This window comes from Penicillium taxi (genome assembly GCF_028828555.1).
Source record: "Penicillium taxi strain IBT 34144 chromosome Unknown utg000004l_segment0_segment0, whole genome shotgun sequence".
NCBI lineage: Eukaryota > Fungi > Ascomycota > Eurotiomycetes > Eurotiales > Aspergillaceae > Penicillium > Penicillium taxi.
The window spans coordinates 769,998-782,830 of record NW_026643206.1 but is presented as its reverse complement, the minus strand read 5'-3'; the positions used below and the strand labels follow the sequence as shown (position 1 = coordinate 782,830).

Here is a 12,833-nt window from a genome sequence, read left to right as displayed (position 1 = left end):
ATAATAAAAAATGTACACATTGAGCAGAACTGCCATTACATTGAAAATTGGAATGTGACAGAAGCAAAAAATTATTATGCATCATCCGTGAATCGAACACGGGCCTCGTCGATGGCAACGACGAATTCTACCACTAGACCAATGATGCTAGTTCGATATTTAAGGGCGGACTTTTAGACATTATAAACAAACTTATCATTGCGTCCTTTGAAGTGAATTGAAGAAATCAAATAACTATTATTGCATGTTACTTCAAGGCCTAAACTGGGCATTCACATTGATTTTCGAAATAAAACGAAGTTCGAGGTAAAGTAGTTTTGAAGACCTGAATATACCGCCCTGTATACCGCCTTATACACCGCCTGGCAATACCTTATTTGAATCTGAAGCTCACTTCCATTTCAGATCCCCACCTAATCTGTCGCAACCATGGAGGCTACAAGTCAACACACGGACAAATCGTCTTCCATTCCGGCAAATAGCACGTAAGTCTAAGTCCTTGAACTCATATATATCATTCCAACTGACATGTCTTTCCAGTGTTTACGTATGCATTTCATCCCTCTAACCTGTCGCAGTCTTTAACCACGAAATGACATTGACTTACCTTACCCATATAAACAGATCAACAACATTGATGATCGTATCAAGATCCCCGAGCTAAAGCTAGCTCTTCACGAGATTTTTGACGAGTACGGCACAGTGCTGGAGATAATCGCTCATAAGTCCCTCAGATGCAGAGGACAAGCATTCGTTGTTTTCGATAATGTGGAATCTGCCACTACCGCCATCGAAGAGGTGAACAAGTTTGAACTTTTTGATAAACCAATGGCCCTTGCATATGCACGAACCCGCAGTGATGTGCACACTCTTCGTGAAGAAGGTTCCACGGCACTGGAGACCATAAAGCAAGAGCGTCATGCCGAGAAAGGTATACAAATGGAAGAAATTCTCCCACAGTATGATCTTATTCTAATAATCTTGCTTCTATAGTTCGTATCAAGGCACAGCAGGCTCTGGAGGCCGCCCAGAGACAGAAGCGCAAACTCGAAGCCGAAGCTAAAGACGACAGCCCCCAGCCTTCCAAGGTAATCGTACGTGGTGCTGGACTTCAGCCCACAAAAGTCAAGCCATCATCTAAAAGTGATGAATTCTTGGCACCCAACAAGGTCCTGTTCATCCAGGGTATCCCTGAGGAACTTGATCAAGCGGATTTGGAGAGTCGGTTCAGTTGTTTTGCAGGCTTTAAAGAGCTTCGTACTGTTCCCGCTCGAAAGAACATTGCCTTTGTTGAGTACGAGAACGAGGAGTTTGCCATCACTGCTAAGAAGGCCACCCACAATACGAGTGTTCTTGGCCAGACTATGCGCGTCACCTACCGAAAGGAGTAGGGGCATCACGTTTTTATGTTTCGAGTTTTCATATTCCCACGCTTTTAAAGCGAGCGCAACAATTCAATAACTTTTTTCCTTTTTTTTTTTTTTTTTCTTTCGAGTTGTCTAGGGAGATAGGAGACATCGATTTGTTTATTCTAACAAAAAAAAAAAAAAACTGATTCTGTATTTATCAGGTGCGGAAGGAGAGCAATTCTACGTACGCCATATGTCGCTAATAATAAACGCTAATAAGAGAATGAAAAAACGAAGTGATCTGCCAAGATATTAAAGCTTGGATCGAATGCCCTCCAGTCGAAATTTGACATCTTTTAATACCTTACTTGAAGGCTTCCAGTCATCAAACTGGCGCAGGAGTTCCATCATCTCGTCGTGTAGTTCACGCCGTACGTGGTCCTCCTCGAGCAGACCGCGCATGGCGAAGGGGAGGATGTATGGATTCGGGGGTACAGTAGAGCTAGATCGCTTGATGTTGAGAATTGGGTCAGGAACTGTTGAGGTTTCTAGCGCAAACTGAACAGCCATGTAGTATACAGCTTTTTCGTCATAGAGACGAGAGTGTCCCTCTCCAGAATAAAGACTGCCAGCTAGCGGGGTGCTGAGTTCGCGGATAAGACCGTGATCTGGAATGCCCAAGTTTCGAAGCTTGAGAGCAAAGCCAACAAGATGTGAAAGACTAGAGAAGTTAGATTGTGAAAATTCGGAATTTTGGACGGGTGCCTACAAGCTTGGGGCATGAACTCGGCCATCGACAAAAGCGGCCCGGAAAATATATGGATGGGCTATCGGGGTGAACAAAGAAGACTGAAGAAATCGTGAGTATAGAGTGCGTAGTATCAGAAAGCAAGTTCACGCACCTCGAGGGAGACAAGCTGATCGTCTATACTGCCAACATAGGAAATGCGAACGCCAAAGTCAAGTGCACATTTGAGAGCAGCTTCATAGTCTTTGGAGACTCTGCTGAAAGGAAGTTCAAAGTCGAACAGCTCGCCGGCTGATCCACTGATCCATCTGGATTGATAAGAAGAAAAAGGACCCATATTGACACCAGCCATGGCGCAAACACCTACTCGTGCGGCATTGACACAGCCCATAGCGATTAGCTTTGCAACTAGCATGATCGAGACAGGTACTCCTTGACTATGACATGCTACCAGGATGAAATCGGCCTGGCGAATCTCTTCCATCCAACTCAGAAGCAACTTCCAAAGCAAATCCACTCGTTCTGTTATTCGACCTTCTCCCTCAAGTGCGATTTTTTCAATTTCGCAGGAATATCCATGGTTGGAAGTCCATCTCTGAATGGACTCTGCTGCCATATTTGAAAATCGAATGGAAGTTCCAGTAGGTTGTCCCAACACACTCCGAATCAGAGGCGCAGGAAAATACCCGTGGACCCCAATGGCCAGGGCACGTTTGATTCGTGGTGGATCTTTGATGCGGGAGACATGAATATATCCAGAACTTTTGTTGTGCTGTAGGTATCGACCAAGTGATTGAAAGAGGGAAGGAGGCTCTTCTATATGATAGGTATCTTCAAAATTAGGAAGTACTTGGTTGGGCAGGATCTTCAGCGGCTGTTTAGAGGCGGAAGGATCCGCAGGTCGGGGCTCAGCTGGTAATGCAGAAGCGGCAGTGACTTCAACACTCGACAAGACACCATCTTTGATACGTTTATCCTTTACCGATTTGACCTGGATGTTGCCTTTCTTGGTTAAGTTCCCATTTGTTTCCGGGTCAGACTCGATACCCTTTTGCCGGGGTTGCGTGGCGGGGTCGATTGTCGCTTCTAATGCTGCAGTATCCTGAGAGGTCGTGGGTGCTGCTTCTTTCGAAGCGTCTTTAGACCAGAATGACCAACCAGATCTTGTATTTCCAACGGGGGCCTGTGATATACCAGCTGCATTTGAATCTCCTAGTACTTCATTTTGTGTTGTGTCTATGCTGTCAGTTCCTGACGGAACTGATTCCGGGAGGTTGGTTGTAATTGCTTCCGTAGGTGCCTCTTCCGGTTTGGTCGACGGGCCTGAGCCGTACCACATCTGCATCCACGACCGCTTCTGCGCCATCGGTACAGACGCTGTGGCTATTTCAGTTTCTGCCGACTCCTGCTCCTGGTCCCGTGGCTCTTGCTGATCTGGATTGTTCGCAGATGCATGCAAGCTCGATTGGTCTTTGATGGCTTTATCGTTTGTCCCGTTTGGAGCTTCTAGTGATACCGGAATATCTAGCTCACTCTTTTCTGCAGTGCCAGATCTATAAAACCACGAAAACCACCCACTGGATTGTTCCGGAGTAGCTGTATGTCCTGAATGCGATGTAAAGGACTCCTGATGAGCGTCAGGGACGGGCTCTTGACTATTGGCCGATTTCTCGAATGGCTTTCTGGTAGTTCCTTGATGTGCCAGGGTATGTGTCGCTGAAGATTCTAAATTATCCAGGGCCGTTGTTGAGGCCGAACCTTCTGATTCAATGTTGAGTCGAGTTGTAGTTGCGTTGGCGGGGAGAGACCGGGTAGACGCAGCAGCGATCTTGGTCAATCGAAGAGAGGGATTACGAAAGAGTTTAGTGGTATCGAGAAGAGATGTCGTGGACTCGGCGACAATAGACACCCCGTGTTGGGCGACTTCGATGCTCTCATGAGCGACCTCAGTAACTGGGGCTGCCTTAGATATAGGTGACCAGGACCCCGGATACCAACTCTAGGTAAAAAAAAAAGAACGATTGTTAGCTATTATGGGACAACATATCAGCTTCAACCTTCGTGACCGTCTCGACCTACTGTTCGGCGGTCGTGGCTCTTGGATTCTAAGCGGTCTGGAACGCTATTGTTTGGGGATGTGGGGGAAAGTGATTCCGCACCAGAAGGACTGGGCCTCACCCTCTTACGGGATCCCTTGGGAGTCATGGGAGGGAAGGTAGGACCATCAGGAGTCAGGATGCTATGAGTAACAAAGAAAACATGTAGATTCAGACAAACAGGATAGGAGTTGTGTACGAAGTATGTCTGAGCGTCACTATCCATAGGCCTTATCGCACGTCACATGTTGGGGTCCACGTTCGTTGCCTAGACCCGTCTTTATGCCTTACTGCCTTGTTGCCTCAGGGGAAATATCCACTAAGGCGGTGAGCGATAAGTCGACTTTTTTTTTCCGGCGCCGCTGGGTAAAAAGTATACAGCCTCTATCGTCGTTCTTTACATTTAGCAGCGTTGGTACTTTGAAAAGGCCACTCGTGCGTCAAGATGGCGATTCAGAAGAAGGTATCTACAATACCCTTTTTCCTCTTTGTACGCTCATACTGACAGTTTGAAGCATGGAAAAGGTCGTTTGGATAAATGGTATCGGCTTGCAAAAGAGAAGGGTTACAGGTCTCGTGCCGCCTTTAAGCTGGTCCAATTGAACAAGAAGTACGGCTTCCTAGAGAAGAGTAAGGTTTTGATCGATCTGTGTGCAGCCCCTGGTGTATGTATCTCCTCGCAAGATTTTTCTTCGGAAGAGAAAAAGTAATTTTTTTCTAACAACTGAATAGGGTTGGTGTCAAGTTGCTGCAGAATGCATGCCCAGTCAGAGCATCATTATTGGTGTCGATCTCGATCCTATCAAGCCTATTCCCAAAGTCATTTCGTTCCAAAGTGATATTACTACCGACAAATGTCGTGCTACAATCCGATCCCATCTGAAAAACTGGAAGGCAGATACCGTTCTACACGATGGTGCGCCAAATGTCGGTACTGCATGGATTCAGGATGCTTTCTCTCAGGCAGAGCTAGTGCTGGAATCTTTGAAACTAGCCACAGAGTTTTTGATCGAAGGGGGAAACTTCGTCACAAAGGTTTTCCGTTCTAAGGACTACAACCCTTTGCTATGGGTTTTTAAGCAGCTGTTCACATCAGTTGAAGCGACCAAGCCCCCTTCGTCTCGTAATGTGTCTGCCGAAATCTTCGTCGTCTGTCGGGGATTCAAGGCTCCCAAACATATCGACCCGAAATTCCTCGACCCTCGTCATGTCTTCGCAGAACTTTCAGATCCCACCCCCAATCACGAAGCCAAGGTTTTTAACCCAGAAGTCAAGAAGCGTAAGCGTGACGGTTACGAGGAAGGTGACTACACTCAGCACAAGGAAATTTCAGTCGCTGAATTCATCAATACGATGGATCCTATTGCCATTTTGGGTGGCTACAACAAGCTTAGCTTCTCACAACCACCGGAAGGAGGTGATCTTGCCATGACTGCCTTGGACCGATTGGAAGAAACCACAGAAGAAATTCGAATCTGCTGTCAGGATTTGAAGGTTCTTGGCAAAAGGAATTCCGCAACTTGCTCAAGTGGCGTCTGAAGATGCGAGAGAAGTTCGGCTTGTCCGTGAAGAAGAAGGATGGAGAGAAGAAGGATGGGGAGAAGCAGGAAGCAGGAGAAGAAGTTGCGGAGGTCGAGCCCATGGATGAGGAATTAGCCATCCAGGAGCAGCTCGCGCGGATGCGGGAGAAGGAGACTGCCCGTGGCAAGAAGGAGCGCCGTAAGGAGAATGAAAAGAAGCGCAAGGAGATCGTGCGCATGCAATTGCATATGACCACACCCATGGATATTGGCATGGAACAAATCGGTCCTGGTGGTGTGGACTCGACGTTCTCACTCAGACGGATTGACAAGGCGAATGCCAGAGATGCTGTCGTCAATGCCCGCGACCTTCCTGTCGAGAGTGAAAGTGAAGATGAGTCCGAATCGGATGCAGAGAGTGATGATGATGGTGATCGCTTGGAGCGAGAACTTGATGGTATGTACGAAGTATACCAAGAACAAATGGAGGCCAAGGATTCCAAACTGCGCGCCAAGAAGTCGCGTAAGGATTACGAGGCTGAAGAATGGGAGGGCTTCTCAGACGGTAACAAGAGCGGCGATGAGGAGGAAGGAGAGCCTATGGACTCTGAATCCACCACCGCTGTTGAACCAGAGCCTCCCCGAGAAATCTCAAACAATGCTGCTTTGTTCTTTGACCAAGATATCTTCCAAGATCTAGGCGTCGATGAAGAGGAGGAAGAAGAGGAGGAAGAGGAAGAAGAAGAGGAAGAAGATGATGATGAAGAAGATGATGAAGAAGAAGATGAAGAAGAAGATGCGGAGGATAGTGAGACGGAAGAAGAAGAAACTCCTGTCCTGAAGCAAAAAGGCAAAAAGGAATCCAAGAAACAGGAAACGAAGAAGCAAGAATCAGAATGGGTTGATTCGGATGAGGAATACGAAGAATCTGCAGAGCCTCGCAAGGCTAACGGCCAACTTGGTAAGGTTTTCTATGCTTTCATTGCTGAATATAGTTCATCTTGCTAATATTTACACCAGACATTGATATCATTACCGCTGAAGCTATGGCTCTCGCTCAAGCGATGGCTACTGGTGAAAGGAAGGCAACAGATATCGTCGACGATGGCTTTAATCGCTTTTCATTCCGCGATGTGGATGGTCTTCCAGAATGGTTCCTAGACGATGAGGGCAAACACAGCAAGATTCAGCGACCAATCACCAAGGCCGCAGCCTCAGCAATCAAGGAGAAATGGCGTGCCATTAACGCCCGCCCGATCAAGAAAGTGATGGAGGCCAAGGGTCGCAAGAAGTTCAAGGCTGCTCAAAGACTGGAGAAGCTGCGCAAGAAGTCTGCGCTCCTGGCAGACGACGATGCACTCAGCGAGAAAGACAAATCGCAGGCCATCTCAAGACTTATGAGCAGAGCCACCAAGAAGAAGCCCAAGACAGAGACCAAGCTGGTGGTAGCCCGAGGCACCAACCGTGGTGTGTCTGGTCGTCCCCGTGGTGTCAAGGGCAGATACAAGATTGTGGATGCTCGCATGAAGAAGGATGTCCGGGCGCAAAAGAGACTGGCGAAAAAGAAGAAATAGATGTATTGATATTTACAGATATCTAGGACTCTAGGTAGTTTTTTTTTTCTAGACAAAATCATGGTGATACCCGTACTTGAAGTGAATATGAAGTAGAGAGTTAATGAGTGGTCAGATCAGCCCTGACCGCGACTGTGGATTTTGCCCGAGCGCTTATCGATTGTTCTTTACTTTCTTCTTTCTTTTTCTACTTACCAACTGCATCTATTCGCTCAACCTCATGTATTTCTTGTCCATAAATTAATAATCCCCTTGCATCCTCACATTTCTTGCACATATAGCATTCCTCGCCTACTCTGATGGGCTTTTTCGACCAGTTTCAGAAAGGAGGGGCCACGGCCCTCCCGCCGCAAAAGCCGCAAATTCGCAAAGTCACTCGACAAACACCTGCAAAATCGGCGCCACCAACTCCAGAAGCCCGCTCCCCTCGAGTCCAGTCCTTGTCAGAGCGCAGTCGTAAATCGAAACTGTTAAAGGCCCGATCTGTGTCCAGTGACCTGGATGCTCGTCCCGCCAAGCGGCTGAATACCCCGGTTCGCGCAAAGAAGCGGCCAACTCCAGATACTCGTCTATCCAGTGATGACGATGCCAGCGATACCGATGCATCCTTTGAAGTGCGCAAGCGTGCTAGGACAAGTGCCAGTGCGGAACCTGATCCGGAGCGACGCTTACGCTCCGTGAAGGCATTTTCGGAGGAAGGCTCTCGGCCATTTAAGATGGTACATGGCGCCGATATCACGTCGGGTCAGAAGGCCGGGAAATTCAAGCCAGCATTTGGAGCTCAGGGAAATTCCTCGGATATTCTCTTGCAGTATCCTAGTGCTTCGCAAAAAGAGAAGTAGGTCAACAGTCAGCATGACTTTAAAAATCACTAACCATTTTGCTTTTTGTCTAGGTTCAACTGCGTTGTTCCCCGAGAAAGTGACGAGTTCCGACCTATCGACGACATCGTTCAGGTCATAGAAACCGTGTCGGATAATTACATTCCGGCCGAAGAGGCGGACGAGTTCAACAACGAAGCCACTGGTATCAGACGGCGCGTACGAAGGGCCCTTGCGGTAAAATCGGAAAGCCAATTCCGAGAGGCTGTGAATGACTACAACAAGGCTGTTGAGCGTTTAAGAATCAGTGGTAGTCTTGCGAAACATTTGGATGCTACACAGCGTATTGGGCTACCCTGGGTGGAGCGAGTCTTGACTCAGACATATGCGCGCACGGTATCTCCTCGAGTGGACTCTCTACGGCAGTACGAGAATGGCACAGACAACGTCTACGGAGAACTTCTCCCTCGATTCATCACCAAGATTTTCAAGGAGACCAATCTGAAGTCGGGCCAAGTTTTTGTCGACCTTGGCTCTGGCGTGGGCAACGTTGTCCTCCAGGCCGCACTTGAGGTTGGATGCGAGAGTTGGGGATGTGAGATGATGGCCAACGCATGCGATCTGGCGGAGTTGCAGCAATCTGAGTTCAAGGCGCGATGTCGACTGTGGGGTATCGTTCCGGGCAAGACGCATCTTATTCGCGGTGACTTTCTTGAGCAGAAGAGTATCATCGATGTCCTGAAACGAGCTGACGTGGTGCTCATCAACAACCAGGCGTTTACGCCGCAGCTCAACAATGAGTTGATCAATCACTTCCTTGATATGAAAGAAGGTTGCCAAATCGTTTCGCTCAAGTCATTTGTCCCCGCTGGCCACAAGATCCAGTCTCGCAATCTCAACTCCCCTATCAACCTGCTCAAAGTTCAACAGAAGAACTACTGGTCGAACAACGTCAGCTGGACCGATGTTGGTGGCACATACTTTATTGCCACCAAAGACAGTTCTCGACTCAAAGCCTTCATGGATGACAATTAATGAGCGAGAAGAAAAAAGAAAAAAAAAAAAAAAAAAAACGCGGAAGCAATCAGCCGAAACTTGAAAGATTCAGTTTGGAGGCTTTGGATGTGTTGATCCCTGGTGTGAATGAAAGCTATCCTGGATGATGTATATTCATTTTTTTGAACATATTCCCCCTTTTTACATGTATGATACCATTTTTGACTCATTGAAAGCCTAACTGGCCGTATCCACCATCTGTAGTAAGGATCAATCGCCATTCTCTTTTCGAAGTTGTTCATCAGGTCAAGATGAAAAGACAGCTAGGACGTTACCTAGAAGTGTCCCCTTCCCGGCTCTGCTTTGGGCTTTGGGCTTTGGGGATTTTAAAATTTCGATGCGTCGTTCATGGCGTCAGCTTCTAGTCCCATTCTCGCCATCCATCGATCAACAAGGTCCTGGTTCTCTCGCTGGAACTTGTTTGACTTTTCTTCAGCCATGTTGAGTTGAAGATTCAAAGTTGCCATCTCGTCTTGGAAATCCTGCAAATATAATGATGCATCTATTAGTATCCATTTCTAGAGTATATAGACCCTATTGTAATAGACTCCAGTCATTGCATACCTCTAATAGCTTTGCCTTTCCTCTCAGCTCTTCATCTCTATCCTTGAGACGAAGCTGCAACTGAGCCCTTTGGCTTTCCGAGGAGTTAATTTTCCGTGTATGTTGAATGTTCTGCTTGCGTAGCTTTTCAACCTCTGCTGTTACCCGGTCCAAGCAGCCTTGTAGATCAGAACGAGAACGCTGTGCTTCAGATAGCTCTGTGCGAGCAGTATCCAGGAGCTCGGCCGGCGATAGACCGGTCTCGTAGTGTGGTTGGTTCTTGATTGTTGAAGTTGATGAGGAACTACGCCTAGGCTCCCTGCTGTGTTCTTCTATTGGATTCGCCGCAAGTGTAGCAGTGCGATCTGCGAGGCGGGTATCTGTATTATATGTCAGTTAACAACATAGACCGGCTTCCCTGTATGGATACTAACATGCATCATAAAGCTCAACGCTGGCCTTTTCTTTGCGATCCCGAACCGCCAGCGCTGCTAAATACTCCTCTCTCCAGTGGGACATCGGCCTTCCCCGTGATGATAAAGTGTATGAAGTAAGGATGTTGATAGATTGGTAGTTATCGTTATCTAGCCCCACCGCCCTCCCACCGCCCTCGAGTGCATCATAGGACCTTGCTGCAACCCAACCAACTCCCACCTTTCACCTTCCACTTCACCCCACCAAAAATAGCAGGCTTTGTCTTGAAGCCTTGTTATTAGTTCCAGAATTTCTGCGCAACATCCGTCCTTCCCTTTGTTTCTACAACTGCTACAATGGCCTCGCGCAAGAAAGTTCTTCTCAAGGTACGATCTGCGCACCAGGTCTCGTGTGACTCAAAAAAGGACCTTTGCGTCTGCTCTGTGGTTCGCTAACTCGATAAATAATTCAGGTTATCATTCTTGGTGATAGCGGTGTCGGAAAGACCAGTTTGATGAACCAATATGTACGTCCCGACTATCCTCGGCTTTATATGTGGCGATCGCCGCCCGCATTCGCCGCATCCGAACGTCACTAAATCTTTCTGCTACGAATAGGTGAACAAGAAGTTCAGCGGAAGCTACAAGGCCACCATTGGAGCTGACTTCCTTACCAAGGAAGTGCTCGTAGATGACCGCCTAGTCACGATGCAGGTAAATATAGCCCCCAGGCCCTACAAAGAATGATGTGGGGTCAATAACTAAACGGCCTCCAAACAGATTTGGGATACCGCTGGCCAGGAACGTTTTCAATCATTGGGTGTTGCTTTCTACCGAGGAGCTGATTGCTGTGTTTTGGTCTATGACGTGAATAACTCCAAGAGTTTCGAGGCACTGGACAGCTGGAGGGATGAATTCTTGATCCAGGCCAGCCCCCGTGATCCCGAGAGTTTTCCTTTTGTAAGTGATCACATTATCCTTTCTTGAGATTATCAAATCTTATATTCTTTCTGGAAACAAAGAATATAGAATACTAACCGTGATTAAGGTCGTCCTTGGCAACAAGATCGATGTCGAAGAAAACAAGCGCATGATTTCATCCAAACGTGCTATGACATTCTGCCAGTCTAAAGGTAACATCCCATACTTTGAGACTAGCGCCAAAGAAGCTCTCAATGTTGAGCAGGCATTCGAAGGTGAGATCGACATGGGAACCAAAGCTCTTACTTTTATTGACATGTGTTTTCAGTTATTGCCCGCAGTGCTCTCGCTCAGGAGGAAGCTGAGGAGTTCAATGGTGAATTCAGCGACCCGATCAACATCCATCTGGATAATGAACGTGATGGATGTGCTTGTTAATGACCCTCCCGAATACTTATGACGTTTCAGCGACAAATCTCGTTCCCCTTGTTTCCCTATGTTTACATACTTTTTCCTGCTACTTCCTCATGTACTCTGATATTTTTTGCTTGTACGGAGTAGAGAAGGCCAGAATCGCTCTTTTGGACTTCTCTGTCTATGTAGATGTTCTCGGGCTCCATTGCCGAATCCGTTAATTTGTGGTCCGCTCCTTTCGTATCTTGTTGATAACCAGTGTGTTATTTTTGGTTTTCTGCAATGTTAGGTCTTTTGAGTGCGACATTGTCATTCAAAGGTTGTTCATAGGTAAATGGAAAGTGATAAAAGAAAATAGAATGGTATATATCTTCTTTTTCTTCTATATCCCCTTTTTTTGTCTCGAACCCACCTGGGGCATTAGATGGCCGAGGAGCTTATTCGCGCCTCAGAGTTGGAGTACAACATCCAGCGCGACTACATATACAAGACAACATGTTGATCGTAAGTCTTGAAGGACTCGGGGCACTCCATTTGAGCGATAATGTGTGACTCGAGCAAATTTGGTGGCAGGCGACCTCCGGAGTCCTTCGCGGTATAACTTCCGAATCTTTCAAGATTCCAAAATTAGAAGTTCTTTGCTTAGCTGCCCAGGTGTCCTCCTGAGCTCTCTGTTCTTCATTGCATCGCATCCAGGGCCTCACAGGAGACTGCAACCTTAGAAAAGGTCTCATTTAAAACTCCCATGGGTTTTCCTTGCGCCTTAACGCTTGGTCTTAGCCACTATAAAACCAGCAAAACTACCCACTCCAGTATTTCCCAGTTGAAATCTTAGGAGAGATCCTTAACATCGATAACCGACTCCCGATATTTACAATGTTCCTTTCCGATGTTTAACAAAACCAATATTTAGGTATCACCCGAGATATTTGAAGCACTCCCAAATACCGGTCCATGACCGAATAAGACTGGGACCATTCATGGTACGAATGCAGCAAATATACTACAGGCTATGGAGGCTGATTTGAGCACTCTGTCGCTCCTATGACCAAGACTATCGAGGATAACTGACAGGACCCAGGATAACACCCTAAAGCGCCCAAAAGGAACAATATTGAAGGACATGACGAACTTGGACGTTTCCAGTTACTTCCGGATAAACCTAACTTGACCCAATATCAAGGTACATTCTCCATTTTGTACTATATCAACTGTGGAATGTCAAAGTGGTAGTGTGTGGGCACCTGTTTTGATATCCTCTAGCCTTTCGTCTCCAACGGAATAAGAAGGCATATCCTTGTACTTCACATAACTACCGTTCATGTCAAATGATGTCTTCATCTGGTGTGTAACTACCAAACATGTACAGGGGCTCAAA

General features: G+C 46.9%; 6 protein-coding genes across 6 annotated transcripts; 4 read left to right on the top strand and 2 right to left on the bottom strand.

Moving 5' to 3' along the window:
• Window positions 1–429: 429 nt before the first annotated feature.
• Window positions 430–1,391, top strand: N7495_005205 (U1A/U2B'/SNF family RNA-binding protein; the record flags this gene model as incomplete). The annotated part of the gene is made up of 4 exons (XM_057207856.1): window positions 430–485; window positions 541–547; window positions 625–931; window positions 994–1,391. 4 exons carry the CDS (start codon window positions 430–432, stop codon window positions 1,389–1,391), a joined length of 768 nt encoding a protein of 255 aa, XP_057061630.1.
• Window positions 1,392–1,661: 270 nt separating this feature from the next.
• Window positions 1,662–4,302, bottom strand: N7495_005204 (uncharacterized protein; the record flags this gene model as incomplete). Its single annotated transcript, XM_057207855.1, has 4 exons — window positions 1,662–2,070; window positions 2,119–2,198; window positions 2,252–4,096; window positions 4,177–4,302. The coding sequence occupies 4 exons, from the start codon at window positions 4,300–4,302 to the stop codon at window positions 1,662–1,664; spliced, it is 2,460 nt and encodes an 819-aa protein (XP_057061629.1).
• A 336-nt stretch (window positions 4,303–4,638) lies between these two features.
• Window positions 4,639–7,287, top strand: spb1 (rRNA methyltransferase spb1; the record flags this gene model as incomplete). Its single annotated transcript, XM_057207854.1, has 5 exons — window positions 4,639–4,656; window positions 4,709–4,858; window positions 4,926–5,687; window positions 5,723–6,674; window positions 6,734–7,287. 5 exons carry the CDS (start codon window positions 4,639–4,641, stop codon window positions 7,285–7,287), a joined length of 2,436 nt encoding a protein of 811 aa, XP_057061628.1.
• Window positions 7,288–7,586: 299 nt separating this feature from the next.
• On the top strand, window positions 7,587–9,143 carry dot1 (histone methyltransferase DOT1; the record flags this gene model as incomplete). The annotated part of the gene is made up of 2 exons (XM_057207853.1): window positions 7,587–8,125; window positions 8,183–9,143. The coding sequence occupies 2 exons, from the start codon at window positions 7,587–7,589 to the stop codon at window positions 9,141–9,143; spliced, it is 1,500 nt and encodes a 499-aa protein (XP_057061627.1).
• A 347-nt stretch (window positions 9,144–9,490) lies between these two features.
• Window positions 9,491–10,226, bottom strand: N7495_005201 (ATG16 family protein; the record flags this gene model as incomplete). The annotated part of the gene is made up of 3 exons (XM_057207852.1): window positions 9,491–9,646; window positions 9,729–10,087; window positions 10,142–10,226. The coding sequence occupies 3 exons, from the start codon at window positions 10,224–10,226 to the stop codon at window positions 9,491–9,493; spliced, it is 600 nt and encodes a 199-aa protein (XP_057061626.1).
• A 251-nt stretch (window positions 10,227–10,477) lies between these two features.
• On the top strand, window positions 10,478–11,479 carry rab7 (Rab family GTPase YPT7; the record flags this gene model as incomplete). The annotated part of the gene is made up of 6 exons (XM_057207851.1): window positions 10,478–10,507; window positions 10,594–10,647; window positions 10,739–10,834; window positions 10,901–11,080; window positions 11,169–11,316; window positions 11,370–11,479. The coding sequence occupies 6 exons, from the start codon at window positions 10,478–10,480 to the stop codon at window positions 11,477–11,479; spliced, it is 618 nt and encodes a 205-aa protein (XP_057061625.1).
• Between the last annotated feature and the right edge of the window lie 1,354 nt (window positions 11,480–12,833).